Source organism: Schistocerca serialis, chromosome 5 (assembly GCF_023864345.2).
Source record: "Schistocerca serialis cubense isolate TAMUIC-IGC-003099 chromosome 5, iqSchSeri2.2, whole genome shotgun sequence".
Lineage (NCBI taxonomy): Eukaryota > Metazoa > Arthropoda > Insecta > Orthoptera > Acrididae > Schistocerca > Schistocerca serialis.
Window position 1 is genome coordinate 57,481,701 of NC_064642.1, and position 27,172 is coordinate 57,508,872.

The 27,172-nt window shown below is 38.7% G+C and overlaps 1 protein-coding gene across 10 annotated transcripts in view; it reads right to left on the minus strand.

The window, feature by feature from the left end:
* The window catches only part of LOC126481567 (transcriptional repressor CTCFL), a 138,689-nt gene extending 111,783 nt beyond the window's left edge, over nucleotides 1-26,906 (minus strand). For 3 of the 10 annotated variants that reach the window (XM_050105412.1, XM_050105417.1, XM_050105410.1), the window contains exons 1-5: nucleotides 26,768-26,906; nucleotides 24,404-24,447; nucleotides 5,196-5,342; nucleotides 3,292-3,408; nucleotides 3,063-3,172 (exon numbers count right to left, since the gene is read on the minus strand). In XM_050105412.1, the coding sequence (XP_049961369.1) occupies nucleotides 3,063-3,172; nucleotides 3,292-3,408; nucleotides 5,196-5,342; nucleotides 24,404-24,428 (399 nt within the window). In that variant the 5' untranslated portion in view covers nucleotides 24,429-24,447; nucleotides 26,768-26,906. The other 7 variants (XM_050105416.1, XM_050105415.1, XM_050105413.1 and 4 more) reach the window with 7 other exon arrangements.
* Nucleotides 26,907-27,172: the final 266 nt, after the last annotated feature.

Consider the following 27,172-nt stretch of genomic DNA (forward strand, 5'->3'; position numbering starts at 1 on the left):
GCTTAACGCTGCTGTCACCTGTTTGGCTGGCTGGTAGGTAGCTTAATTCTTACCAGGTAGATGAAGCTAAATTAATGCTAGCTAAAAGTATTTAACTTCCTTTAAAGACATCGGATGTTGGATGCCAGGATGTGTACCTTTTATAAGAGAATAAACTGAGTGCTAACATGAGGAGGATCACAATGATGGAGGTGAGAAGGACAGCAAAAACAGTAATGCAAACAGGCCCAACCAAGTGCAGAGTAACCATTCATTTGCTCTGCTGTTTCCTATTATTAATGTCATAGTTCTCTCCTCAGTGACTTAAGGAATGGCTTTTTCTCTTTAACTGTTGAAGTGGAACAATTCTGTTATTTGCCTTTAATTCTGTTCTGTTGTACCTACACTGTCTGAAGATGACATCATCAACCCATTAAGTGTTCAGTTTCATAACCTTCTCTTAAATGAAGTAATCATTTGTTCTGGAAACCATTATTTTTTCACAGTTTGTTTAAGTGCAAAATTTTTCTGATGCCCAGAAGCAAAAACTTTTTCTATCTTTATCTAAATACAATAACTTGATTTTCATTTGTCTGAATGTTTGCAGCCAGGAAATCCAATATCTGATCTGACTGCCAATTCGTTCCAGCTCATTTAGCATTACCTGGGGAGCACGTGTAATATTTCACTATGTCCTTACCCTTCACATTTAAAACACAGTGGTTTAACGTCAAATCCTGCTGGGAGGGGTTCAGTCTTGACATCAAGGGCCATGAGGTACTTGACCTTGAAGATTTCTTCTACCTTCTTCAAACTAGCCACATCTTCCGATGGATCTACAGCCAGAATAAACAGTGGTGGTTTCTCCTTATTTGTTTGACTGTGAAGTCTTGCCATGGCATTAAATCTGAAGTTTAACAGAACTTGATGCACTGTTTTCACATTGAATATCCATTTTAGTCCACATAGCAGGGCCTTAACTCCTGGCATTGTATTCTGAAGAACTGTTCTAATTGGTTCTTCAATGGGGTACTCCTTCAACTTCTTCCTCACAGTGTCCTGGTCATTCAAAGTGTGGTATCATTCTCCATCGGTGTCATCTCGGGCTGGTATTGAAGTTCACCAGTCAAATCATTGTAGGTCTCTATCCAGTTGTTTCCAGCTTAATGGATGAACCTCAGATATTGCTCACAATATGGAACTCTTTCTTCATTTTGTTATTGTCTTCTCTGAGGCCCTGCCTCACCCCGTTTCTCGCTGGTGGACATTTCTGGCCATACTGTCATCTTATTCTGTTTATTGTGGTTGATCTTTCCTGTGCTACATGCTAATTTAACATTCACAATTTGCTTCCACTGTTAGAACATCAAAAACAAAAACTTGTTATTCAGAACAGCAAACATGGCAATTCTGTTATTTAGCAGGCAGCACACAACTGAAGAGAAGCTGTAAAATACTCTCCCTGCAAAACAGAACACCACGCAGGTGCTTGCACGATGACCCTTCTAACAGCCATGTACCGCAAGCCTCTAGAGGAATGGAAGGTTCCAAATGATTGGAAAAAGAGCACAGGTAGTTCCAGTTTTCAAGAAGGGTCTTCGAGCAGATACGCAAAACTATAGGCCTAGATCTCTGACATAGATCTGTTGTAGAATTTTAGAACATGTATTTTGCTCATGTATCATGTCATTTCTGGAAACCCAGAATCTACTCTGCAGGAATCAACATGGACTCTGGAAACAGCGATCGTGTGAGACCCAGCTCGCTTTATTTGTTCATGACACCCAGAAAATATTAGATACAGGCTCCCAGGTAGATGCCATTTTCCTTGACTTCTGGAAGGTGTTCAATACAGTTCCACACTGTCGCCTGATAAACAAAGTAAGAGCCTATGGAATATCAGCCCAGCTGTGTGGCTGGATTGAAGAGTTTTTAGCAAACAGAACACAGCATGTTGTTCTCAATGGAGAGACGTCTACAGACGTTAAAGTAACCTCTGGCATGCCACAGGGGGGTGCTATGGGACCATTGCTTTTAACAATATACATAAATACCTAGTAGATAGTGTCGGAAGTTCCATGCAGCTTTTCACAGATGATGCTCTAGCATACAGAGAAGTTGCAGCATTAGAAAATTGCAGCAAAATGCAGGAAGATCTGCAGCGGATAGGCACATGGTGCAGGGAGTGGCAACTGACCCTTAACATAGACATATGTAATGTATTGCGAATACATAGAAAGAAGGAGGATCCTTTAATGTATGATTATATGATAGCGGAACAAACACTGGTAGCAGTTACTTCCGTAAAATATCTGGGAGTATGCGTACGGAATGATTTGAAGTTGAATTATCATATAAAATTAATTGTTGGTAAGGCGGGTGCCAGGTTGAGATTCATTGTGAGAGTCCTTAGAAAATGTAGTCCATCAACAAAGGAGATGGCTTACAAAACACTCGTTCGACCTATACTTGAGTATTGCTCATCAGTGTGGGATCCGTACCAGGTCGGGTTGACAGAGGAGATAGAGAAGATCCAAAGAAGAGCGGCGCATTTCGTCACAGGGCTATTTGGTAAGCATGATAGCGTTACGGAGATGTTTAGCAAACTCAAGTGGCAGACTCTGCAAGAGAGGCGCTCTGCATCACGGTGTAGCTTACTGTCCAGGTTTAGAGAGGGTGCGTTTCTGGATGACGTATCGAATATATTGCTTCCCCCTACTTATATCTCCCAAGGAGATCACGAATGTAAAATCAGAGCGATTCGAGCGCACACGGAGGCTTTCTGGCAGTCGTTCTTCCCACGAACCGTACACGACGAGGGAGGTAATGACAGTGGCACGTAAAGTGCCCTCCGCCACACACCGTTGGGTGGCTTGCGGAGTATAAATGTAGATGTAGATGTAGACCTTTCGGCAGCTACTGGGAGGTTAATTCGCTGTCATTTTCTATCACCATCAACTGCACACATGTTAAATGTGGACTTACATATCTTTAGCATCACCATCTACCATAGTTTTTCTATCAATAAGATGAAATACTCTGTAAGGTGAAAAGTGCTGAGAAGTAGTATAATTTAACTGTACCTCCTGAGATGACTCCAACCCTGTAATGGTTTCTTCAACATGAGTACTCTCCTGAGGCATAGTTACATATGTTGCTTCTGAAGCCCCATCTGTTACTTCTGCTGATGTCTCTGCAATAAGTGAGTATCAGTATGTGTGGCACAATAAATGTATTAAATACATGTTTGAGTGAAACCAAATCAAAATAAGAATATTATTACACAAAGAAGAAAAATGAGAACTTGCTGACCTGATACAACTGTCATAACTGGCTGCTGATCACCATTTGCTTGATAATAGTAATGACCTGACTGGTCCACAAAATAAGTTCCCTCCTCGGCATTTTCTTCAGTGGTAACTACTTCAGCTGAAAACAGTTCATAAGGTGAGATTATTCCAAATATAACATCTAGGATGGAAAAAACAAACATCAACTATGACTTCATACTGCTTTTGCAATCTGTAATCACAGTGAAAGAGGGGACAGGGTAAGGCTACTGAAAAAGAATGTATCTTGATTGTGAATGCTGTTTTCTGTTACATGTGACTGTGCTCCACACATTGATGTGGTATAGGTCATTATCATATTATCATTCCATACTTAATATGTGCTCCAGAAAGATTGTTAAGGGGGAATTTATGCACAGAATGCAAGTGTTATCTGACCATGAAAATAATCTTAATTACATAACAATTAGTAGTAATGCTGTACATGTGTACGGCATGTAATAGAGAACAACTGAAAAGATTCACTTATGCACAAGAGAAGATATATGTCTTGCAAATTAAAGTTCTTGAAGAAATACAAAATAGTGATGGAAAAAATTATCTGTTGAGTGTTCAGTAGTAAATCTGGAGGTTTCTCTAACACAAAAGGAAAAGGAATTTAACATATTAAAAGAATATAACACAGTCCACTTATGAATATCTCCTGAAGAAATTTACAGAAGTTAATAAAGAACCATACGTGGCAGTCAAATGAAAACCATACAGATGGAAAAAAGTAAGTAGACTGTTTATTATTCCAAAAGCAATCATCATAATTGATCATACATTTATCCCACTGCAGAAAAAGTTTACGGTTGCCTATGGAACCATGACAGTGTCCAGGAGAGCACCTCTTCATCTAAATCAAACCAATGGCCATGAATGTCATTCTTCAGTGCTCCCAAAAATATGGAAATCACATGGGGAGAGGCAGGAACTGCATGGAGAATGTGTAAGGACTTCCCAGTGAAACTTTTGCAGTGTAGTCAAAACAACCTTGGCAAAATGTCTGCCAATGACATCATGTTACACTGGAAGAATTGTTAAAATTACTCATTAGAACATTCACATTTTCTAGCTTTCTGCAACCACAACTGCAATGTTGCAGTGCAATGAGAAACATACTGTACATGATTTATTTCTTAAATTACTTTCAGATCCAAGATTATTCAAGTCTGCAGTTCATATCATCTACTTTATATTAAATGCTGCTTCCACTATTTAATAATGTTTCTATAATGTGACAGATACAAAATCCTTTCACCAAGCAGCAGCACGAGAACACCATATATAGATATAGAAATTTGCGAGCTTTCGGAGCCAATGGCTCCTTCTTCCAGCAGAAGGGTTGAAAGGGAAAGAAGACAGGAGAAGGAAAAAGGACTGGTGAAGTTTAGGAAATGGGGAGGATTTGGAAAAGTCACCCAGAACGCTGGGTCAGGCTTGACTTACAGGATGGGGTGAGAAGGAAAGAAAGTGAAGTCTTGTACTCCACACCGCTCCTCCAAGATTTCAATTCAATTCACAGAAAACCATTGTGGAACATATGGTTTAATTTCACATACACGCAGAAACTAAAAAATGACTATGTTTCAGGATACTTTAGTCACAGATCGGTGCATGAGTATACTCCAGATACTATTAATGGTGATTGTTGAAAATTTGTAACTCATTATTTTGAGCTTTAAAAGCTACTTTACAGGTCTACATGTAATGTCATTCATTATAGGACATATATCATTAATAAAAAATATTATTTTTTGGAATATAATTTGTATAAAAATCAATATATTAAGGGGTTACAATTCATAGCTCATTGGCTAAATTCTACAGCTCCCTTAGGGACACTTTTGACTACAGAGACTGAAAATACTATGTTTATGGTACCTGTAACATGTTGAACAGTTTGTTCTCCTCCTTGGATTTCTTTATTGAATGTTTCCAGGTAATTCTGTATATCCGATATGGTTTCAGGATTTTCTTGGCCTTCCATTTTGATCTGCACAGCGGTAAGTGCAGAGGCCGAAGCAAGTCCTTAAAAACACACAACATCTTAATAAACAGAAAAATTTCTCTCTCTCTCTCTTTCTCTCTGTTGTACAGTAATACTAACTTGAACTTGTCATCTGTCACAATGCAAACAGGTAAACTGAGGCAACTGAAAGAAGAAACAGAGAATGCTGAATACCAGTAAATTCTTCATTAAACACTTTAATCCAAACATTCCTAACAATATGAAGTAGAAAAATATACACTCAAGAGTATCAAGGATGGATGGTGAGCTCAATGACTACAATGAAATGATAACAAAAAAAGGAATCAAATTTACAGCATTCCAGTTAATACAAAACAAATATATGTTAAAATGGAAATATAGTCTTCAAGTTGTCAACAAGCAAGATATAATTATGACCTGAACATGTGCAATAGCTACTATCACACAACAAACCTTTGAAGGGTGTGTGCACCTATTGAACAGATACTCCCCAAATGTAGTCTAGACAATCATTCCCTCACAAGCATGGGTTTTGCATCATCACGGAATAGGACAGAGAGTGTCATGGATATGATAAGTGAGTTGGACTGGCACTCACTTAAACAAAAGCATTTTTGTTGTGGCATGATCTTTTCACGAAATTTCAGTCACCAACTTCCTCCTCTAAATGTGAAAATATTTTATTGTCACCAATGTGCATAGGGAGAAATGATCATCATAATAAAATAACAGAAACCAGAACTCAAACAGAAAGATTTAAGTATTCAGTTTTCCTACACGCTGTTAAGAGTGGGGAACGGTAGCGAAATAGTCTGAAGGTAGTTCAGAGAATGATCTGACAAGAATTTAAGTGTGAATTGCAGAGTAGTCAAGTAAGTATAGATCAGGGTGCAATGATCCTTGTTACTCCTTCATTGTCACAAGAGATTCTAGATCAGGTTGTAAGGTTGCTTGCGGGAGCTCTTCGACCATAATAAACATGTTCATAGTTCAAAGATAACTCTTATTATCCTAAATATTTGTTCTCCCACCTTCAGTCTTTAAATTTTTCAAATGACTAAACATGGAAGCTTTAGTGCCTTGTACACCTTCTTTATCTCATGACACAATCACTTGTTGGGCAATCTTAATTCGCGTGTTAGCTCTACCTTATTAAACACAGGGCAACCTTGCTTGTAACTTGACACCTCACTCAGTAATTTGTATAAATATGAGACGGAAATATAATGTAAATGGACACACAAAATATCTATTCACCAAGCAGCGGCAGGGGAACATACTCAAAAGGATTTAACATCTACCAGCTTACAGAGCCAGTGGTTCCTTCTTCTGTTAGAAGGGTTGAAGGGGAAGGAAGTGGGTGAAGGGGAAGGAAGTGGGTGAAGGAAAAGAAGTGGAGATGTTTAGGGAAAGGGGTACAGTTCAGAAAATCACCCAGAACCCCCGGTCAGGGGAGATGGTTCAAATGGCTCTGAGCACTATGGGACTTAACTTCTGTGGTCATCAGTCCCCTAGAACTTAGAACTACTTAAACCTAACTAACCTAAGAACATCACACACATCCATGCCCGAGGCAGGATTCGAACCTGCGACCGTAGCAGTCCCGCGGTTCCGGACTGCGTGCCTAGAACCACTAGACCACCGCGACCGGCGGTCAGGGGAGACTTACCGGATGGGATGAGAAGGAAAGACTGATTGTTGGGGGCTTTTTTCCAATCATTTTTTCGGATCATATAGACCACTCTTGTGGCGAGAAGTTCTCTCCCACTCATTGCCTCTTGTTAACCAATTTTTCTGATTTTTTTCCCTGCTTTTCTTCCGGTTTTCTATCTTTTTCCACCCTCTGCCTCTCATTTTTGCCACTCCCACGATTTCTATTACTCCAAACCGAAAAAAAAGGCAGCCCCCAACACTCAATCAGTGTTTCCTTCTCATCCCGTCTGGTAAGTCTCCCCTGACCTGGGGTTCTGGGTGACTTTTCTGAACTCCGTGACTTGGGGATCTGGGTGACTTTTCGAACTGTACCCCCTTCCCTAAACCTCTCACTCCTTTTCCTTCACCCTCTTCCTTCCCCTTCAACACTTCTGCCAGGATAAGAAGCCAGTGGCTCTGAAAGCTTGTAAGAGTTAAATCCTTTTGTGTGTGTATTCCCCTGCCACCGCTAGGCGACTAGATTTTTTATCTGTCCATTTACATTATATTATCAGCAATTGATTATTTTCGTTGTTATATTAGCCCATGAGGTGGAAATGCGTTGCTCCATGTTCATGAGCAACTTTGTTGACAGATGGTATAGTTCAAGACTGAACGAACATGTCAAATCTTAAGGCGGTTTAATCATGTTTTAATATACTCATGAAGCACTGACTTACTGAAAGTGAGGGTAAAAATGATAGCATTTTCCTGGCAGTTATCTAATATCCAACACTTCTGCCACTCCTACATTTTTCTCATTCTTCCAGTAATCGGTTATGTTGAGCATTCAATGATCTTTAGAGATGAGAACAATATGTGCAAATGTGAGGAGTGTTGTAAAGCTGAAGCCCAATGATGTATTTGTTGTTTTCTTCTTTTGCCATAAGCAGGGACTAGCCATGTATTCATCATTTTCAGAATGACATGTAATCCCAGTGACATCTTCCAAAATGTTCTCTCTTCTCTTTACATAATCTACCACAACACTTGAGCTTACTGGATGTGTTCTCTTTCTTGTAGGAGCATTTAGGTTGGTTAGTTTCCTTAGCAATTCCAATTGTAAAGGTGTTTGTACTCCCTGACAGCCTGTCTCTACCAAATCCAGGTGGACTTATTAAGGGAACTTTTGATTGTATAAATATCCAGGGTGCTGTAAAAGTTTCTACCATCCTCATGGTGCAGATGCCAAAGTTGAGGTATTTATTCCTTGCAGCAAATAGCACATGCACCTGACAACTGCTCAACATACGAACCACAAGTTTGCCCAATTTAATTCAAACACTGCTAGCAGAGCTGCCGTTAGTGTTAACTGCAGACGAAATTTGGAGCTCACTAAATGCCACGGAAGTGGTACGCATTATAACTTACCTCATGTTGATTGTCTTCGCCGGTAAAATAAAATAAAAAAACTTTTAAAAAAATCTCAACCAGCCAGCTGCCTCATCCATAACTAAACTTTTGTGACTATTTCCATTTACATCGTCTTCAATCATCCATCCAGATTAAGTCAAGACTAATTAATTTTACAATCGAATATGTAACATTCACCAAAGTGCAACACACTATTCTGGGATCAGAATAACAAAGTGGTCGTCAGTTTACCTCATGTTTGAGGTAAGAAAACATTCCAAGATTCTACGACAAACTGAAGTCAAAGATACTGGACAGTAGTTTTGCGGATAACTTCTACTACCCTTCTTGTAGACAGGTGTCTCCTGTGCTTTGTTCCACCAACTGGGCAAGGTGTTTTATTTGAGCGATCTAAGACAGATTACAGTTGCAAGAGAGGCTAACTCAGCTACAAGTTCAATAAAGAATCTGATAGAGGTTCCATCATGCCATGGAGCTTTGTTCAATTTCAATGATTTCAGCTGTTTCTCAACACCACTGACACTAATACTGATTTCACTCATCTTTCCAGTGGTACAAGGACTAAATTTGAGCAATTCTCCTGGGTTTTCCTTTGTAAAGAAATATTTGAAAACAAGAGTTAAGCATTTCAGTTTGTGTCTCATTCACTAGAGTCTGGACACTAACTTTGATGCCACTAACAGCCTTTACATGCAACCAGGGTTTCTTTGGTTTTGTGAAAGATCATTTAACAATATTCTGCTGTGATATTCGCTGAAGGATCACGCATTGCTCTCCTGACAGCTAAACATGTTTCATTCAGCATCTCTCTATCTACAGTCCTAAGCTTTGTTTTACACTTATTATGCAGTAGTCTCTGTACCACGAAGGAGATTCCTCCTATTATGAACTGTTCTACTGGGTACATATCTGTCCAGTGCATAGCCAACTATTCTTTTAAACTTGAGACATAGCTCCTCTACATGCTCCTGCCTTGTACTGGAAGTTTCAAGTTCCTCATTGAGGTATAAGACTATAAAAAACACAGATGATGTGACTTACCGAACGAAAGTGCTGGCAGGTCGATAGACACACAAACAAACACAAACATACACATGAAATTCAAGCTTTCGCAACAAACTGTTGCCTCATCAGGAAAGAGGGAAGGAGAGGGAAAGACGAAAGGATGTGGGTTTTAAGGGAGAGGGTAAGGAGTCATTCCTATCCCGGGAGCGGAAAGACTTACCTTAGGGGGAAAAAAGGACAGGTACACACTCGCACACACACACATATCCGTGTGTGTGTGTGTGTGTGTGTGTGTGTGTGTGTGTGTGTGTGTGTGTGTGTGTGTGTATACCTGTCCCACACACCCTCTCCCTTAAAACCCACATCCTTTCGTCTTTCCCACTCCTTCCCTCTTTCCTGATGAAGCAACTGTTGGTTGCGAAAGCTTGAATTTTGTGTGTATGTTTGTGTGTCTATCGACCTGCCAGCGCTTTTGTTTGGTAAGTCTCATCATCTTTGTTTTTATATATATTTTTCCCACATGGAATGTTTCCCTCTATTAACAAAGATGATGTGACTTACCAAACAAAAGTGCTGCCAGGTCGATACACACACAAACAAACACAAACATACACACAAAATTCAAGCTTTCACAACCAACGGTTGCTTCATCAGGAAAGAGGGAAGGAGAGGGAAAGATGAAAGGATGTGGGTTTTAAGGGAGAGGGTAAGGAGTCATTCCAATCCCGGGAGCGGAAAGACTTACCTTAGGGGGAAAAAGGACAGGTATACACTCGCACACACACCCATATCCAACCGCACATACACAGACACAAGCAGACATTTGTAAAGGCAAAGAGTTTATATATATACAGGGTGAGTCACCTAACATTACCGCTGGGTGTATTTCGTAAACCACATCAAATACTGACAAATCGATTCCACAGACCGAACATGAGGAGGGGGGCTAGTGTAATTGGTTAATACAAACCATAAAAAATGCACGTAAGTATGTTTTTTAACACAAACCTATGTTTTTTTTTTTTAATGGAACCGCGCTAGTTTTGTTAGCACATCTGAACATATAAACAAATATGTAATCAGTGCCATTTGTTGCATTGTAAAATGTTAATTATATCTGGAGATATTGTAACCTAAAGTTGACGCTTGAGTACCACTCCTCCGCTGTTCGATCGTGTGTATCAGAGAGCACTGAATTACGTAGGGATCCAAAGGGAACGGTGATGGACCTTAGGTACAGAAGAGACTGGAACAGCACATTACATCCACATGCTAACACCTTTTTATTGGTCTTATTCACTGACGCACATGTACATTACCATGAGGGGTGAGGTACATGTACACACGTGGTTTCCGTTTTCAATTACGGAGTGGAATAGAGTGTGTCACGACATGTCAGGCCAATAGATGTTCAATGTGGTGGCCATCATTTGCTGCACACAATTGCAATCTCTGGCATAACGAATGTCGTACACGCCGCAGTACATCTGGTGTAATGTCGCCACAGGCTGCCACAATACGTTGTTTCATATCCTCTGGGGTTGTAGGCACATCACGATACACATTCTCCTTTAACGTACCCCACAGAAATAAGTCCAGAGGTGTAAGATCAGGAGAACGGGCTGGCCAATTTATGCGTCCTCCACGTCCTATGAAACGCCTGTCGAACATCCTGTCAAGGGTGAGCCTAGAATTAATTGCGGAATGTGCAGGTGCACCATCATGCTGATACCACATACGTTGACGCGTTTCCAGTGGGACATTTTCGAGCAACGTTGGCAGATCATTCTGTAGAAACGCGATGTATGTTGCAACTGTTTGGGCCCCTGCAATGAAGTGAGGACCAATGAGGTGGTCGCCAATGATTCCGCACCATACATTTACAGTCCACAGTCACTGTCGCTCTACCTGTCTGAGCCAGTGAGAATTGTCCACAGACCAGTAATGCATGTTCCGTAGATTCACTGCCCCATGGTTTGTGAAACCTGCTTCATCGGTAAACAGGTAGAACTGCAACGCATTCTCTGTTAATGCCCATTGACAGAATTGCACTCGATGATTAAAGTCATCACCATGTAATTGCTGATTTAGCAACACATGAAACGGGTGAAAGGGGTGACAATGCAGTATGCGCATGACACTACTTTGACTCAGTCCACCGGCTCTCACAATGTCCCGTGTACTCATGTGTCTGAACGTCGGAGGTTTCAAGCGTCAACTTTAGGTTACGATATCTCCGGATGTAATTAACATTTTACAATGCAACAAACGGCACTGATTACATATTTGTTTATATGTTCAGATGTGCTAACAAAACTAACGTGGTTCCATTTAAAAAAACGTAGGTTTATGTTAAAAAACATACTTCCGTGCATTTTTGTATGGTTTGTATTAAACAATTACACTAGCCCCTCTCCTCACGTTCGGTCTGTGGAATCGGTTCGTCAGTATTTGATGTGGTTTACGAAATATATCCAGCGGTAACGTTAGGTGACTCACCCTGTGTGTGTGTGTGGGGGGGGGGGGGGGGGGGGGGCCTCTATATATATGCCTGCCACAACGGCATCATGGGCATTGAGACCAGTTTCGATGTGGACATTCTCAAAGAGGTCAGGTCTATTTGTAGCCATTCGATCCAATATATTTCCATCATGAGTGGGGTTCTGAACTATCTGTTCTACATAGTTTTCAGAGAAGGCATTTCATACTGTTTCACAGGATGTCTTATCATGCCCTCCACTAACAAAACTAATTTTCCCAATTGATAGTTCAGTGATTAAAAGCTCCACCAATCATTACAGTACAATTGGGGAACTCTGTACAAGTGAACTGAGGTTCTCTCTGAAGTTTTCAGTTACATCAGGATATCAGTCCGGTAGGTGACAGAAGGATCCAGTTAAGATTTTATGCCCACCTCTGATGCTGATTCTTCATAGTGGCTGGAGGATCACAATGATGTCTGTTCTTTCCAACGTGTCCAAAAGAACACACACCACATACATAAAAATATAAATGTCAACTTAAAAAAGCATTCGTTATGAATATTTATATATGGTATAGTTTTTGTATCAAAAACCAAACATTTTATACCGGTGTGTCACAGAGTTTTATTCTCGCTTAAATATTGTTTTCTGAATGTTAATCATATTATGAGGCTTACATATCAACTACAAAAACCAAATTTATATATCCTCTGGTGTATCCCCACTGTCCAAGGTTTCTGAGAATTTTATTTTTTGGTAAACACCATGAAAAACTGGGGAATGTAATCATACATTATTGCCATGAGGTCTTTTAACTCCACAGGTGATATAGGCCACCTGAATGGATAGAATAATGGCATTTCTCAAGAAATTTTGTTATGTAAGGATCATCAAGCAGATTTTCTCTTCCAGCTTTTGAGCGACAACCTGGCATCTTCTTCAAGCATTCCAATTCATTCCACTGTTCTATTTCAGAATAGGTTTATTTGAAAAACAGCATGCGCGGCTGTCTATAAAATTTCAGAGCAATTATTTTCCCAATATTAAAGGTAGCACAGTTACTGCAAATCCACTCTTTACTATTTTATTGTTTAACTGCTGAAAATTTCTGAAATCCGATCTTAAATGAGTCTTTGACTCTGTCATTCTACAAAACTTTATAGGCCTACCACTGGTCAGGTGTAAAAGTATGATCTATCTTTCGAAGTATCTTTTCTATCGTGTCAAAATCTCAATTGCTGGGTAAATAGGTATGTTCAGAAACAATGAAATAATGTTGAATGGAATCACAGAGTCCTTTAGCAATGAGAGGATCAAACACATTAATCATTGCGTTGTTTTTCTTTTGTAAAGTAAAAGAGCCTGGGGGAGGGGAAAATAACTCTTTCTTCCAGTGAACATACAGGGGATCACTGACCACTTTCATGATTCAGGATGCAGGATACTCACAACAGCCTTAGGTAGAACAATGTCTCTGTTGCAATTTTTGGTGTTAGCGGTGCCTGTTGTAAATCATAGGTGATTACACAGTACTCCCAATCATAGGTGATTATATAGTATTCACTATCATCACTGGAACAAGCCTTTGTATGTTCCCTCAATAAAAAGTATGTTTTTTCAACTTTCAGCTGGTACAGCCTAACATTCAAGGCAATATTATCCATCTTCAGAGTGGCACACTTTTGAAAAGCTTTACAAAGTGTCTGTATGTGGTAACTTAAAGCTTACATCAAACACACATTGAGAACTTTAGTATACATTCTTATTTTATGGGGAAAACTCCTGAATCTTGACATTCTTTTTCATACAGATGGTGCATTTTAGCCACAGTTTTCACACTTATAATGTACACTTTATTTGTAACTTCATTCTGTGAATAATGACTTCACTGTTTCTGAAACTTTTTAATGTCATCTCTAACACTATCAAGTTTTTATTTTATGCATAACACTGTCATGTTTTACCTTCTATTCATATGCAGCATGCCTAGATGTCTACATCTTCACCAATATTACAAATTTTTTATCTCTTTAGCTGCTGACAGTCTTTTGCACGAAACTGCATATGTCACAGAAAGCTTTTAAACATACTTTAAGCTTTGTACCAGTAGCCATTACCACATGATAAGCTTATGAGTTCTTTCTTCTACTCACTCCTACATCATTACAGTTTTTAGCATACCCTTGACTGCAATCCTCACACTCAATAATACCATTTAGGCATGTACTTCGAATGCTGTCCTCTTATAGCTTGTAAAACACACAAAATAATATGTTTTTAGAATCTTCATCTAACACTGAATAGTGGTGCCCAATATTTTTCTTCTTTACATTTTCTCTCTTCCATTCATATGGGTTATGAATATGTTTGTTGCAACCACTTTCAGTGTTCCATGATACACAAGCATCCAGGTTTCTTTGAAATACGGTACATCAGGGACACCAGAAATATCACTTCCATTACCAAAAGAATGATATATCATATACATTACAAAGTGTGGCAAAATAACAATTTAGGTTTAATTTGCATAAAAGAAGAGAGATGTAAAAGCAAAAATTAAATAACATCATAGCCTTCTTGTATGATAGAATTGTGTAACTATCTTTAAAATTCCTATGTTGGTGACTCTGCCACCGACATAGCAGACAAGATCAGTAAGTAGGATAGTACCTCCTCTCATTCACAATACTGATGAGGACATACTCCCAAACTTAGAATATCTATGGCACAAAATGTGGGAACTACGTCATATCATTCTAGTTCACATGACAGACAACAGATGACAGGAGTTTACAAGAAACGGCAAAATTTCAATTTTTTAAAAAGTTTGTGGCATAGCTCCATCCCTCCCTAGATCGCTAAACTGTGCACTGAGATGGTGTGGCCAAACTCGTGCTATGATTGGTTGTTGCCATGGTAACTGGCCTGTAAACAACTAGCTGTCAGTAAGTTTTTAATTCCGATTCAGGTATAGAGTAGTGTGTACATCACAAGGAAATTTGTGGACAAAGAACAGCAGCAAGAGATAGTGTATCAGGACACACCTACCAACAGCATCATTATGCTGCATTTATCTGTAAAAAGTGCTTCCTGGTGCACACCGAATATTTAGCATTGATATTCACTTAAGTGCACACATAGTATCAGCTATTTTGCAATTCCAATGTTCATTATGGACAGCACAAAGCAAACAACCTATACTGTGTTAAACAAGTGATACCAATATATAGTGTTTACAGAGAAGTGCTGGCAACTGCAATACCTCAGAGTTGAGTTGTCAGTTGCCAGATGGGGTGTGCAGTGTAAACAAAGACACACTGCCACAATGGCCCTACTGCAAAACACCCCCCCCCCCACCCCCTCTCCACAAACTGTATCATGTACCTGCTTTGTTACATGCAAACCCCTCTGGCACACAAGGACATGAAAATCTTTGCACGGCCATTATGTTGTTAAACAAGATGCATGCTAGTGACCTACGTGCAAATATCTCGCTTTCATGAAAACATCTGCCTTTTATAACCAGAGGATAACATTCAGTGGCTGGATGATGTTTGCAGATATGTATCATTTGAGTAGTATTCTTTGCTTGTTCTGATGATAACTTTCTTAAGGTATGCCAGGATGACATTACTGGTAATACAATGACCACAAAAGGTGAGAATCTGTGTTCAAAACCGAACTTATACGCTCTCTTGCTCTCTTTCTAAAGCCACCTTTTCCTGAATAATGAACTAGTTTGGTCAGTATGTTTACAATATGATCTATGTCAAGAAGATAAGTCTGTGACCTGTTGTTACAATACTATTAGCTGTTTTGCTATTTCCAGCACGATGGTTTTAGCTCTCTGAGCTGAGAATTTCCGACTTGTATAATCCTGCAACCACATTGAAATTTGTTAGTAATCCAGAAAATGGCATTGTTCCACATCACTCGTCAACAGAGTTAAATGAGATAAATGTAGCTGTATCTGCAACTGGCATGTACAGAAAGATAATATCCTCACACATGAGACTGTCAAATATGGAGTTCCAAGAATGGATTTTGACATAAGATATGAATTAGCAACAATGAGCAAATCAGTACACACATTTGAGACTATTTATGAAAAGTGTACAAAACACCGCTTTTATAAGAAAGGGATCAATGTTTGACACTGTATCATACTACAGAAGTGATTCAAAACATCAGTCATTTTATTACTGCTGTACATATTACCAGTGTTCATTGAAAGAAATTTATTTACATTATAACTACATATTTAAAACCTTTCTCGTTTTCTCTCCATGCAAACCTTCCCCCACCCACAGTCTCATTATTTTCTTCTTACATTCTGGGCTTCCTTTTCGCAAATAGTTTACGTTCCTACAAAGCATTTCTTGTCAACCTGTTGACCATATAACTTTCTCTTCCTCCTCCATCATCATCTTATAAAAGTAATGACAGTAAATAAATGACTCAAATGTATAATATTTTGAGTTATCTTATGTGTATATGTGCCACCCATCAACCACCTGGTCATGAGGCACTGAATTTCACCAGTTTTATTTTTTTCAAAAGACTTTCTTTTCCACAAAATTCTTAATCTGTTGTAAAATGTCAAAAAGAATTTCCAAAGCTATATGTAATTTGCAATTAACAAAATTTATGCATCTGTACTAGTTTATATAGTATCTAGCTCATATTTTTTATGATTAATACCTACTCTATGTTACCTGTATCCACAGAATTAAACTTGTCAATTACAAAAACTCCTGACTAAGTTGCAGAACACATGAAGTGTTTTTGTCCATACTTTGAGGTCTTCATTAAAATGTTTGCATTATTACCAGCAAAAGTAAAAACTGGAATTTCCTTGCCTTTGAAAGTGCAGTCTTATCATGCTAGTTTCAATTCCACACCGTCCCAAATTTTTTGCAATAATTTTAATAGATGGCATGCCATCATGTTTGGATAACCTCAAAATCTTTAAAAATGGACATGCTGAATTAGATACATTGTTGTCTTTTCCACAGTTTTATGAGATATTGGATAATGCTCTTCAGTATTTTCAGTACAAATTATGAGTAACTGAATCTGTGTTTTAAAAACCAATATAGACCAAGAAATACAACAGAGAATGTCTGAGTGCAGATAAACACAAAAAAAAAAAAACAAAAAAAAAAAAAACGCATTAAGAAATCAATAAATGACATTCAGCAGACACTAAAAAGAGACTTTGCCAGCAGCTTAACATAATGAACCAAACGATCACGTCAATAAGAAACAGCACGGATTCTGGCAACATAGGTCTCATTGAACCACCTCATGTGGCATCCTGAACACTATAGATCAAAACAATCTGGTGGGTGCAATATTTTCTGACTTCTGAAAAGCATTTGACGCAGCACCACAACATCACTGGGGTATCAAATAAAAGTAGGTTGGGGATACCTCAGTAGGGAGACTGTAGGATTTTATCTTAGATGGAAAATCATTGGTACTTCAACTGTGCCCCAGAGAAGAGTGCTGACACCCTTGCTGTTCATGTTGTAATTAATGATCTGACAGACAATATTAACAGTAACCTCTGAGTTTTTGTTGGTGATGTAGTTATCTATAACGTAATGATTGCACCTGAAAGAAAGGTGCAAACATTTACAGTTAGATCTTGAAAAGATATTAAAATGGCACTAAGATTGACAACTTGCTCTAAAAGTAAAGAAATTTAAAATGTGTTCACCAAACACAAAACATGGTATCCTATGACTATAACATTAATGACTCACAATTACAGTAATATGAAATGGAATTCCTGCATAGACTCAATCACAGGTAAATCAGTTGGCAGACTTCTGTTCATCAATACAACACAGAGAAAATGCTGTCTATAAAGAAGATTGCTTACAAAACACCCGTGTGACTCACAAAACACTTATGCAACTCATTCTGGAACAATGTTTAAAAGAAGTGTGTACAGTTCAGATCAGATTCAACTAACAATGGACAATCTACATACACAACAAAGGGTAGCATTGAGATGGAGCGAGAAGGCGGGTAGTACTCCATTTGAAAAGGCCATAGATTAGAAATAGCAGGCATTACAGGCTGACCTCTTTTTATTTCTTTTTTTTTTTTTAAGACAGTCCACACTCTTTAGCTCTGAATTGCAGAAGTCTCAAAATCTGCAACTGTTAGTGTTTTATACCCTGTCATTATCAACAATGATTACCAAACAATAATGCGTGCAAACAGCACTGTTGTACCCGTTGTTTACGGCTGTGTTTAGTTGTTTGTGATTAAAATGAATAAAGAAGCAATTCCTGGTCAGTCATAGACATTACGTATAACTCTTCCTTGGGAATTGAAGCTTGCTACCACAATGGTGGTACATGTTTAGTACGACGCACTAAACATGGGTATAGAGACTACAGCACACAAGGGAAGATTGGTCCGCTCCCTTCACACAAAAGCTCTCTCTGTGACAGTCTGTAATTATCATGGGCAGAGCTGGTTTCTCCTTCCCCTCCTAACCCCACCCTGCATTATAAGCACTCAAGGAAAAAAGTGGACAAGGACAAATGACGGAATCAGTGATGATCTTACTGAAGCATTTGTGTGAAGCATTTTATAGAAATCACTGAATACTGAAATTAGACAAACTTCGTCACATTCCTTGCAGGCAGATCAGGTTCAACTTATGTGATGAAGGCAAGCAGGAATGGAAACGATCCATGAAAGTAACAAACATTTTGGCAGTTCTGAGGGCTGTAAATATACACCACAATGATGAAATCATCTTGGGCTTCCACTCAGACTCAAGTCCAAGTAAATTTCTCAGAAGTATAAGCCGGCAAAGTCTACATTTACATTTGTAAACACTACAATGAAAGAAAACTATTGCAAGGCTAACATCAATTTATTTATTCATGCTAATGGTGTTTGAATCTTATGGTTACAGATTAAATCACTTGAAGAAATATAGCAAACAGCTAATGGCTGTTTAGTATTTCTGCAAGTAATTTTACAATGCAATTTTAGTCTGCACCACTACTGACACTATGCCTACGAAATCTGGTAATCAAAACCTTCATTTAGGTCTGGAAAAAAATTATTATTACATGTATCATGGAACATATTTATCCACAGTAAACTCTGATGTGCCAAACTGAACAAACCTTAAATGTCAAACTAAAGATGATGACACAGACATTTAAAAAAAAATGTACTCAGAAAACGGCTTTTCTGGACTTGTAAACAATGTGTGCCATTGGCATTTTTTTTTTTTTTTAAGTTAATTTCTTCACATATGGGTCCACAGCGTCAATGCGCTATCCAAATGATAGAACCATTCTAACCACTGTAGGCTTTCCGTTTCAATCCGTTAATACACCATGCACATAAATTATACACTGAAATGCCAAAGAAACTGGCATAGACATCCTTATTCAAATACAGAGATATGTAAACAGGCAGAATACAGCGATGAGGTCAGCAATGTCTATCAAGCGGCTGGCACAGTTGTTAGATCGGTTACTGCTGCTATAATGACAGGCTATCGAGATTTAAGTGAGTTTGAATGTGGTGTTACAGTCGGCACATGAGCGATGGGACACAGCATCCCCAAGGTGGCGATGAAGTGGGAATTTTCAAATACGACCATTTCAGGAGTGTACTGTGAATACCAGGAATCCGGTAAAACATCAAATCTCCAACATCGCTGCAGCTGGAAAAAGATCTTGCAAGAATAGGACCAACGAAGATTGAAGAGAATCGCTCAGTGTAATAGAAGAGCAACACTTCTGCCTTGCTGCAGATTTCAATGCTGGGCCATCAACAAGTGTCAGTGTGTGAACCACTCAATGAAACATCATCAATATGGGCTTTCGGGGCCGAAGGCCCACTTCTGTACCCTTGATGACTGCACGAAACAAAGCTTTACGCCTCCCCTGGGCCGGTCAACGCCAACATTGGACTGTTGACGACTGGAAACATGTTGCCTGGTGGGACTAGTGTCATTTCAAATTGTATTGAGTGGATGGATGAGTATGGGTATGAAGACAACCTCATAAATCCAGGGACCCTGCATGACAGCAGGGGGCTGTTCAAGCTGGTGGTGGCTCTGTAATGCTGTCAGCATGTGTAGTTGAAGTGATATGGGATCCCTGATACTTCTAGATATGACTGTGACAGGTGACACATATGTAAGCATCCTGCCTGATCACCTGCACCCACTGATGTCCAGTGTGCTTTCCGACGGACTTGGGCAGTTCCAACGGGACAATGCGACACCCCTCACGCCCAGAAATGCTAGAGTGGCTCCAGGAACACTCTTCAGAGTTTAAACACTTCCGCTGACCACCCACCTCCCCAGACATAAACATTATTGAGCATGTTTGGGATGCTTTGCAACATGCTGTTGGGAAGAGATCTCCAACCCCTCGTATTCCTATGGATTTATGGCCAGCCCTGCAGGATCCACGGTGTAAGTTACCTCCAACACTACTCCAGACATTAGTCGAGTCCATGCCACATCTTGTTGCGTTACTTCTGTGGGCTTGCCAGGGTCCTACATGATATTAGTCAGGCGTGCCATTTTCTTTGGCTCTTCAGTGTATTATTGCCAGTTTCGGCCTTACATTATTTTCAGGTGTATGATACACATGTCACAAATATCACACATTTGAAAATGGCCAAAGGCTGAAACTGGAAAGTAATGTAATGTGGACACATATACCATTAGATAAATGATTGGTTGGTTTTGGGGAAGGAGACCAGACAGCGTGGTCATCGGTCTCATCGGATTAGGGAAGGATGGGGAAGGAAGTCGGCCGTGCCCTTTCAGAGGAACCATCCCGGCATTTGCCTGGAGTGATTTAGGGAAATCACGGAAAACCTAAATCAGGACGGCCGGACGTGGGATTGAACCGTCGTCCTCCCGAATGCAAGTCCAGTGTCGAACCACTGCGCCACCACGCTCGGTTTAGATAAATGAAACTGACAGTCTACAGTGGTTAAAATGGTTTAGACGATTTTTTTGGAGTGTTGTGTCATATATATTACGCAGAAGGAGGGGCGGGGGGAGGAGGGGGGAGGGGGGGATGGAGGGAGTGAGGGAGTGAGAGAGAGAGAGAGAGAGAGAGAGAGAGAGAGAGAGAGAGAGAGAGAGAGAGAGAGTGTGTGTGTGTGTGTGTGTGTGTGTGTGTGTGTGTGCGTATTTCAATTGTACTGTTGGTCATATGTTTTGTTTACAATATGTTGTTTATTTCTTGTAAGTGATGACTTAGATCATGTTATTTACTACATCTGTATAGATATGGTGATACTAAAATGTAGACTTTCACGGCCGGAAATATCATGTCCATTATAATTATCCGGGCTGTTATGCCGTGGTCGGTTGATGAATTTTGTTTCACAGATATCTTGGGTAAAACAAAGGCAAGCGGAGTTTTGCACAAGCGATGATTCCTAAATCGATACTGATTTTTTGACACAAGCTTCTCTCTCTCATGGAAATTCATTATATTCAATTTGCGAATACGCTCAAGAATTCTGCAGCAGGCCAGCGTTACAGATGTTGGTCTGAATTAGTTGTGAACTAGACCTATGTATGTTTGCCTAAGGGGTTGTGGTGATAGACTGCACTAATATAGGACTAAGGTCAGCATATGGTTGCGAGTTGGTGAAGCCAATGAATTTGTGATGACAAAAAAACTACTTTTGTTAAAAAATAATGAAGCTTGCGCTACCAGACTGATCTGTAGCTCAATACCTAAGTTACCCAAGAGGTGCTGACAGTGTGTCACATTTTATTCTGCAAATGTTTTCGTGTTCATGATGTCAACCTTTGGTCATTTCTTAAGACTCATATCTTCACTGTGTTAATGATGTGATTGATCTTGCAATGTGGTATAGCACTGTTAACTAATCACCACATTTTCATTAGAATGTTTCTCTGTAAGCTGACTAGAGTTCAGAGAGTAAAAACCAGGACACTTGTGTTAATATCCAACTTCATTACTACACTCACGCTTACATTTCTTGTGAATTATCATGATGTTTTCAAATCAATATAGGCCTATGGGGATGATTCAGTAGCAGAAAAACCCTTAACAAGAATATATCTTCATTTTGTGGATTGGAAAGGAAAATGTAGCTAAATTACATATAAATAAAATTATTTTCTTCAGAAATAAAGAGGACTGACATACACTTTTTTATTACAAGAGCTTGGATTATTTTCTGCAATATGTAGTCACTTACTAGGTATGTATGCACAATTTGTTAGGCCTAATCCAAAAACTATGTAATACTACCAATGAGGAAGCAGATACAAATTATACATTTCATATTAAAATTTAAAATTCCTTTTGACTGCAGGCTGTTATGGCAAGTGTGCATACATGCCAAAGAATATTCAATGCACAATGCTATCACACGCCGCATTGCTCGCGTTCTTCACAAAACCAATTTCCAAAAAGCTGCAGTCACGTTAGGAGTAATGGTTTAAGTGATGCTCCTTTAAAACTCATTTGTTTTTGGTTTTACTTTTTTGAAGGCCGTAAAATGGAAGGTCAGCAAGTTAGAGGTGGGGGTCGTTAATACAGTGAAATCTCTATATAACATTTTTCAAGGGACCACAAATTCTAAACACTGTATAGAGGAAAACACTATAAAGAGGAAGGCTTCCAAATAATAATTGTAGGGCATTACTGAAGATCGGGATACCACTAATCAGCTTTGACAAATGGTGCCATGGATGACATTTTAAATTTTCACAACACTGTAATATGGCATTCATCGCAAATGATCAATGTATCGAATGATTACTGTTTTGTAATTAAAACATGGCTCCCTGTAGGTGGATGGGTGAAAGTAAATGGTGCCAAAAAGATTGCAAGCACAATGTGTGTCACATGTCACGTGACCAGGTTCTGCCGCTGACGTATGAAATACGCTGAGTGCGGGCTTTCTGAGCCAGTGCAAACTGTAAATCCACAGATCGGAAAACAATGTGTCTACATCCAGTCACTTAAATGTGATAAAGAGGTAAATAATTGACCAGGATTCCAAAAATATGAGCGTTACATGGAGGAAACTGTAATATAGCGGAAACTCAGTAAAGAGGAAAATTTAACACTGTTTATATGGGCTTTTAGTCGGGACCGAAAAAAACAGATGTAACACAGAGGAAAACATTATATGGAGTAACGTTATTAAGAGGTTTCAATGTACTTACTTTTCTTTTCAACATATCTCTTACTCTTTCTTTAGGTGTGAGAGTAGTTAAACCAAATGTGGTAGGTCTATATATTGTGAAAATATATATTTCTTTAACATTCTACTTCTAGGAAACTTATTTTCACAAATACTTAATTAAATAGGAAATCCTATTGCACACATTTTGTTTCTCGATTAAAAACTGTGACAACTGTTTGTCCCGAATTATTTTCTAGCACACCAGGACATTTATGCGACAACTGTTGGGTCAGCCTATTTCTGTGAGAAAAGTTAGAGTGGCTAAAAATATTATACTATTTTGTGAAACTGACGGCAGATGTTGCACTCATATTTCTGATTAGAGACTGGAATAAAATGAAAATTAAAAGCTTAATGGCAATGTGTACTGCAAATGGCTGGCAGATTAATATAAAACAGGATTCATGCCTCTGCCACAGATCAATGAAGTTTCAATATACAGTATTGTGTATCGTTCACAAGTTCAGTACTGTGATATTATCGTGTTACATTATACCATGTTCTGTATTTCTCAAGCTAGGCTATGCTGCCACACTGATTCAAGAAATTATTTAAAATGACATATACTGTAAGAAAGGAAACATTTCAAGACAAGTACAGTTATTTTGCGACTCTAGGTGGTATTTATATACATACATACATACATCTGCCTATATAATAATCTCTCCCATGTGCTGCTAAAAAGCTTGAAGATGAGCTTGTGTCAAAGGTGAATCACATTAGTAAATTACATACCCTTTCAAAACACAGTTAAAATATATTTAAGGTGTGAGTATTATTTTCCTAATGTGGTGGTTATGCAAGACTATTCCCATGTCAACAGTTCTTAATGACACCTTAGAAACTTTCCATAAAACAGTTACTACAACGCTGAATGGATTAATCAATAACACATTCTAGGTAGACAACCACAGCACACTGTATTCTCTTGTAAATTTGCTTTTGTTTCCAGATAAATCTTCATCTTGTAGGTTAGCCTATTTATCAGAGTTCTGATAGTCAAACCTGGGCCCGTTAGAAGTTATTCAGAATCCTGAGCCTCACAATAACCACTTGGCAGAAACTGAAGTATAATGCTAACCAAAGCTGCAGCAGTGCTGGTTAGTAAGTTTGAAAGCTGTGATAAGTGCTTGGAAAATTAAAAAACATTAGACCTACTAACACTTTACAAGCTCATATTAGGACTCAGTTAAAAAAAAAAAAAAAAAAAAGACTGCAAAAATAGTAAAGAAAGGAACTAAAATAAAAAAACTTAATGAAGAAACTATAACAAGAAGTAACTTAGGTAACCGAAAAATTGCAATTACCATATTTTTTTCTCTTATCACTCATGTTTCACCATCCAATTAGCCTGAAAATGAACATAAACTTATTAGAATCAAAAGCAGTAAGATAACTGAGATGATGCCTTAAAATTTAATCCCAACAAAACATTATAATGTGGAAACAAAGTTCTAAATGTTTGTATAGAGAGAGAGAGAGAGAGAGAGAGAGAGAGAGAGAGAGAGAGAGAGAGAGAAGGGGGGGGGGGAGTTTTCATTACTTGGAAATATTGTTTCAAAAGCTTCGAGACGTTAATATGTGTAACTTCGTTCTTTAAACAGAAGAAAAACGAAAGACTTCAAGAGAGACAGAACCTAAATGTGTGTAACCATGTAATAAAGCCATCAATGAATGGCCGAAAAAAATAAAGAGATGAAAATCCATTCATAAAATATAATATTACTTGCCAAGTGGCAGATTGCAAATGATTTGGTAAAGGGATACAAATTTTTACAGGTATGATTTGATGATGCATGGAAGAACCAACTTCACAAGTAAGAGATCCTCAATGACAGAAGAATGACGTAATCTCATTAGTGTGTTTCTTACTTAAACCAGCACAGATTCCTAGTTGCACTGTTCAACTGTATAGCAAGAACATATTTTAAAATATCACTATAATTAGATGTACAGCTTGCAAAGTGCTCTTGGCACATCACCTATTTTTTGTGGCAGGTGGGTAGAATGTTTTGTATAAAACAAGTGACAATAGTTCACAAGAGGTAACACATGTAATTTCTGTAAGTGATTTCAATAATGGTTACAGATGTATGTGTTAACTCCATAGTATTTTTTCCATTAATATTTTATGCAACACATGAAAATAAATTTTTATTTGATTTGAAACGTCCCTGTATGCACTCTCCATGGAAGCTCATTCGAGTTAAACAACGGCAAAGTGTATTTATACTTCAGTTCTTCATCCTGTTAAATCATTAAAAATTTGACATTTAAACCAACACAACTGTATTTTTCCAAAATGGTCTGCTAAAAGCATCAAACATTTTTTTACACTGTATGGCATGTTCTCCACGAATTAGTTGCCCATGAGTCAAATTCAAATGAATGAGGATACTTATTAATGCTGTTACTAAACAAAGCAACCAAAGAATGTTCTTTCCTCCTTTTTTTCTTCATTCGCCGCGAAGGTTCACTTCTTCATCCATACATCATTGGGGGAGGGGAGGGGGGGCGGTATCCATCAAACTTTTGACAGAAAAGGTAGTGGCAAGGGTGTCAAGGAGGAGAAGGAGGAATAGGTGGTGTTGCATATGCATTTCTCTCGCGTACACCTTAATACACTTAGTTTGTAAGACGCTTGCTATTTGAGGTGGTGGGCACGCTTTCATATTTCTTCCTTGGTCAATTTTATTTATTTTATAGTGGCATCTCATGGGGAATTTCGCCTAACTTCATTGTGCATGACTGATGAGAGAACACCTAAACCACGATTTGACAGTAAATTAGAGGAAGAAACAAGTCTGCGTACCACGAATGAGTAAACTGGAGGAGCTTCATGCAGTGCTCATTCAGCCAGCTGTGGCAGCAAACGGCATGACAAAGCTGCAAATTTAGTTTCCGATTAAGCACCTTCCTGAGTATGGCGTAAGTAATGCTGGTGCACTGATTCTAAAATACTCTGTACGGCTATTCCGCTTCGAACGGGAGCCTCTTGGCTGTCCTTGCTTACAAAACGTTGCTTCAAACGGATTTACTTTGAATATCAACCCAATTATTTTATGTTTGGTGCACCGTAAAACCATGAATAAACAGGCAGCCATTTTGAAATTCATTTGTACAGTTCTATAATTGGCATTTGACTCTTTTCCCGAGAATTTCTGTATAGTTTTCACTCCATTAATTTTACACGCCTACGAGCCACAGAGCCATGTTCAAATCACAACACACAGAGGCATCTATCGTCTACTCATGTCAAGTTATTCCAACAGCATATCGCCATAATAGTAGTATAAACTTGATATGCAAGATTTGGATCGAACATGAATCACAAAGGTCACTAATTTCAGTTTGTTGCTGACTCTCCTTTTCATCTCAAAGTCACACAGTTATACGCAATCTACCGGGACATTTCTAAGACTGTTTGCTACTTACAATTTTGGGATACAGGGGGCATTAACAGCAAAAATTGCTCCAAATTGGCACTGCTGGCGCTGCTTGCAACATGGAGAGACAACAGATACCTGCGTGTTCATTCTCCAGTGGATTTACCTTCATCTGCGTACCGTGCGCCGTTCTCTCAAAAAATTTCGGATCTCCCGTAATTACCGCAAACTACAAACATGACGTATGATTTGAAAACTATGTATATATTCTTTAATGACACATACCTGTAACTCCAAAGTTTACGTGTGAGGGCGTAGTTGACGAGAATTGTAAGATGGCGATCGAAGTTCACATCAAGCCTGCGCAATGGAGCTTTGTCATGAGCAGGAGTGATAAGAAGTAATATTAACTGTAGTAATGTAAGTTATATACTATGTTCACGCATTTGTTCACTTATGTTCCACAGTTTCCTCGTAGACGGACAGACTACGTGATTATTTGCAAACCAAATGTGTAGTGGAAAATACTGCGCCATATTTGACAATCTACGATACCAACTTGCTTTTAGACGCAGACAGTGATGCCAATTACGAAAGTGTAAATAAAGTAACGTGAAAGGCATTAGAAGTAAACAGTGCAATCTTTTGATTCACACTGAAACGAGTTTTAATTGTGATAGCGTCCGCAAA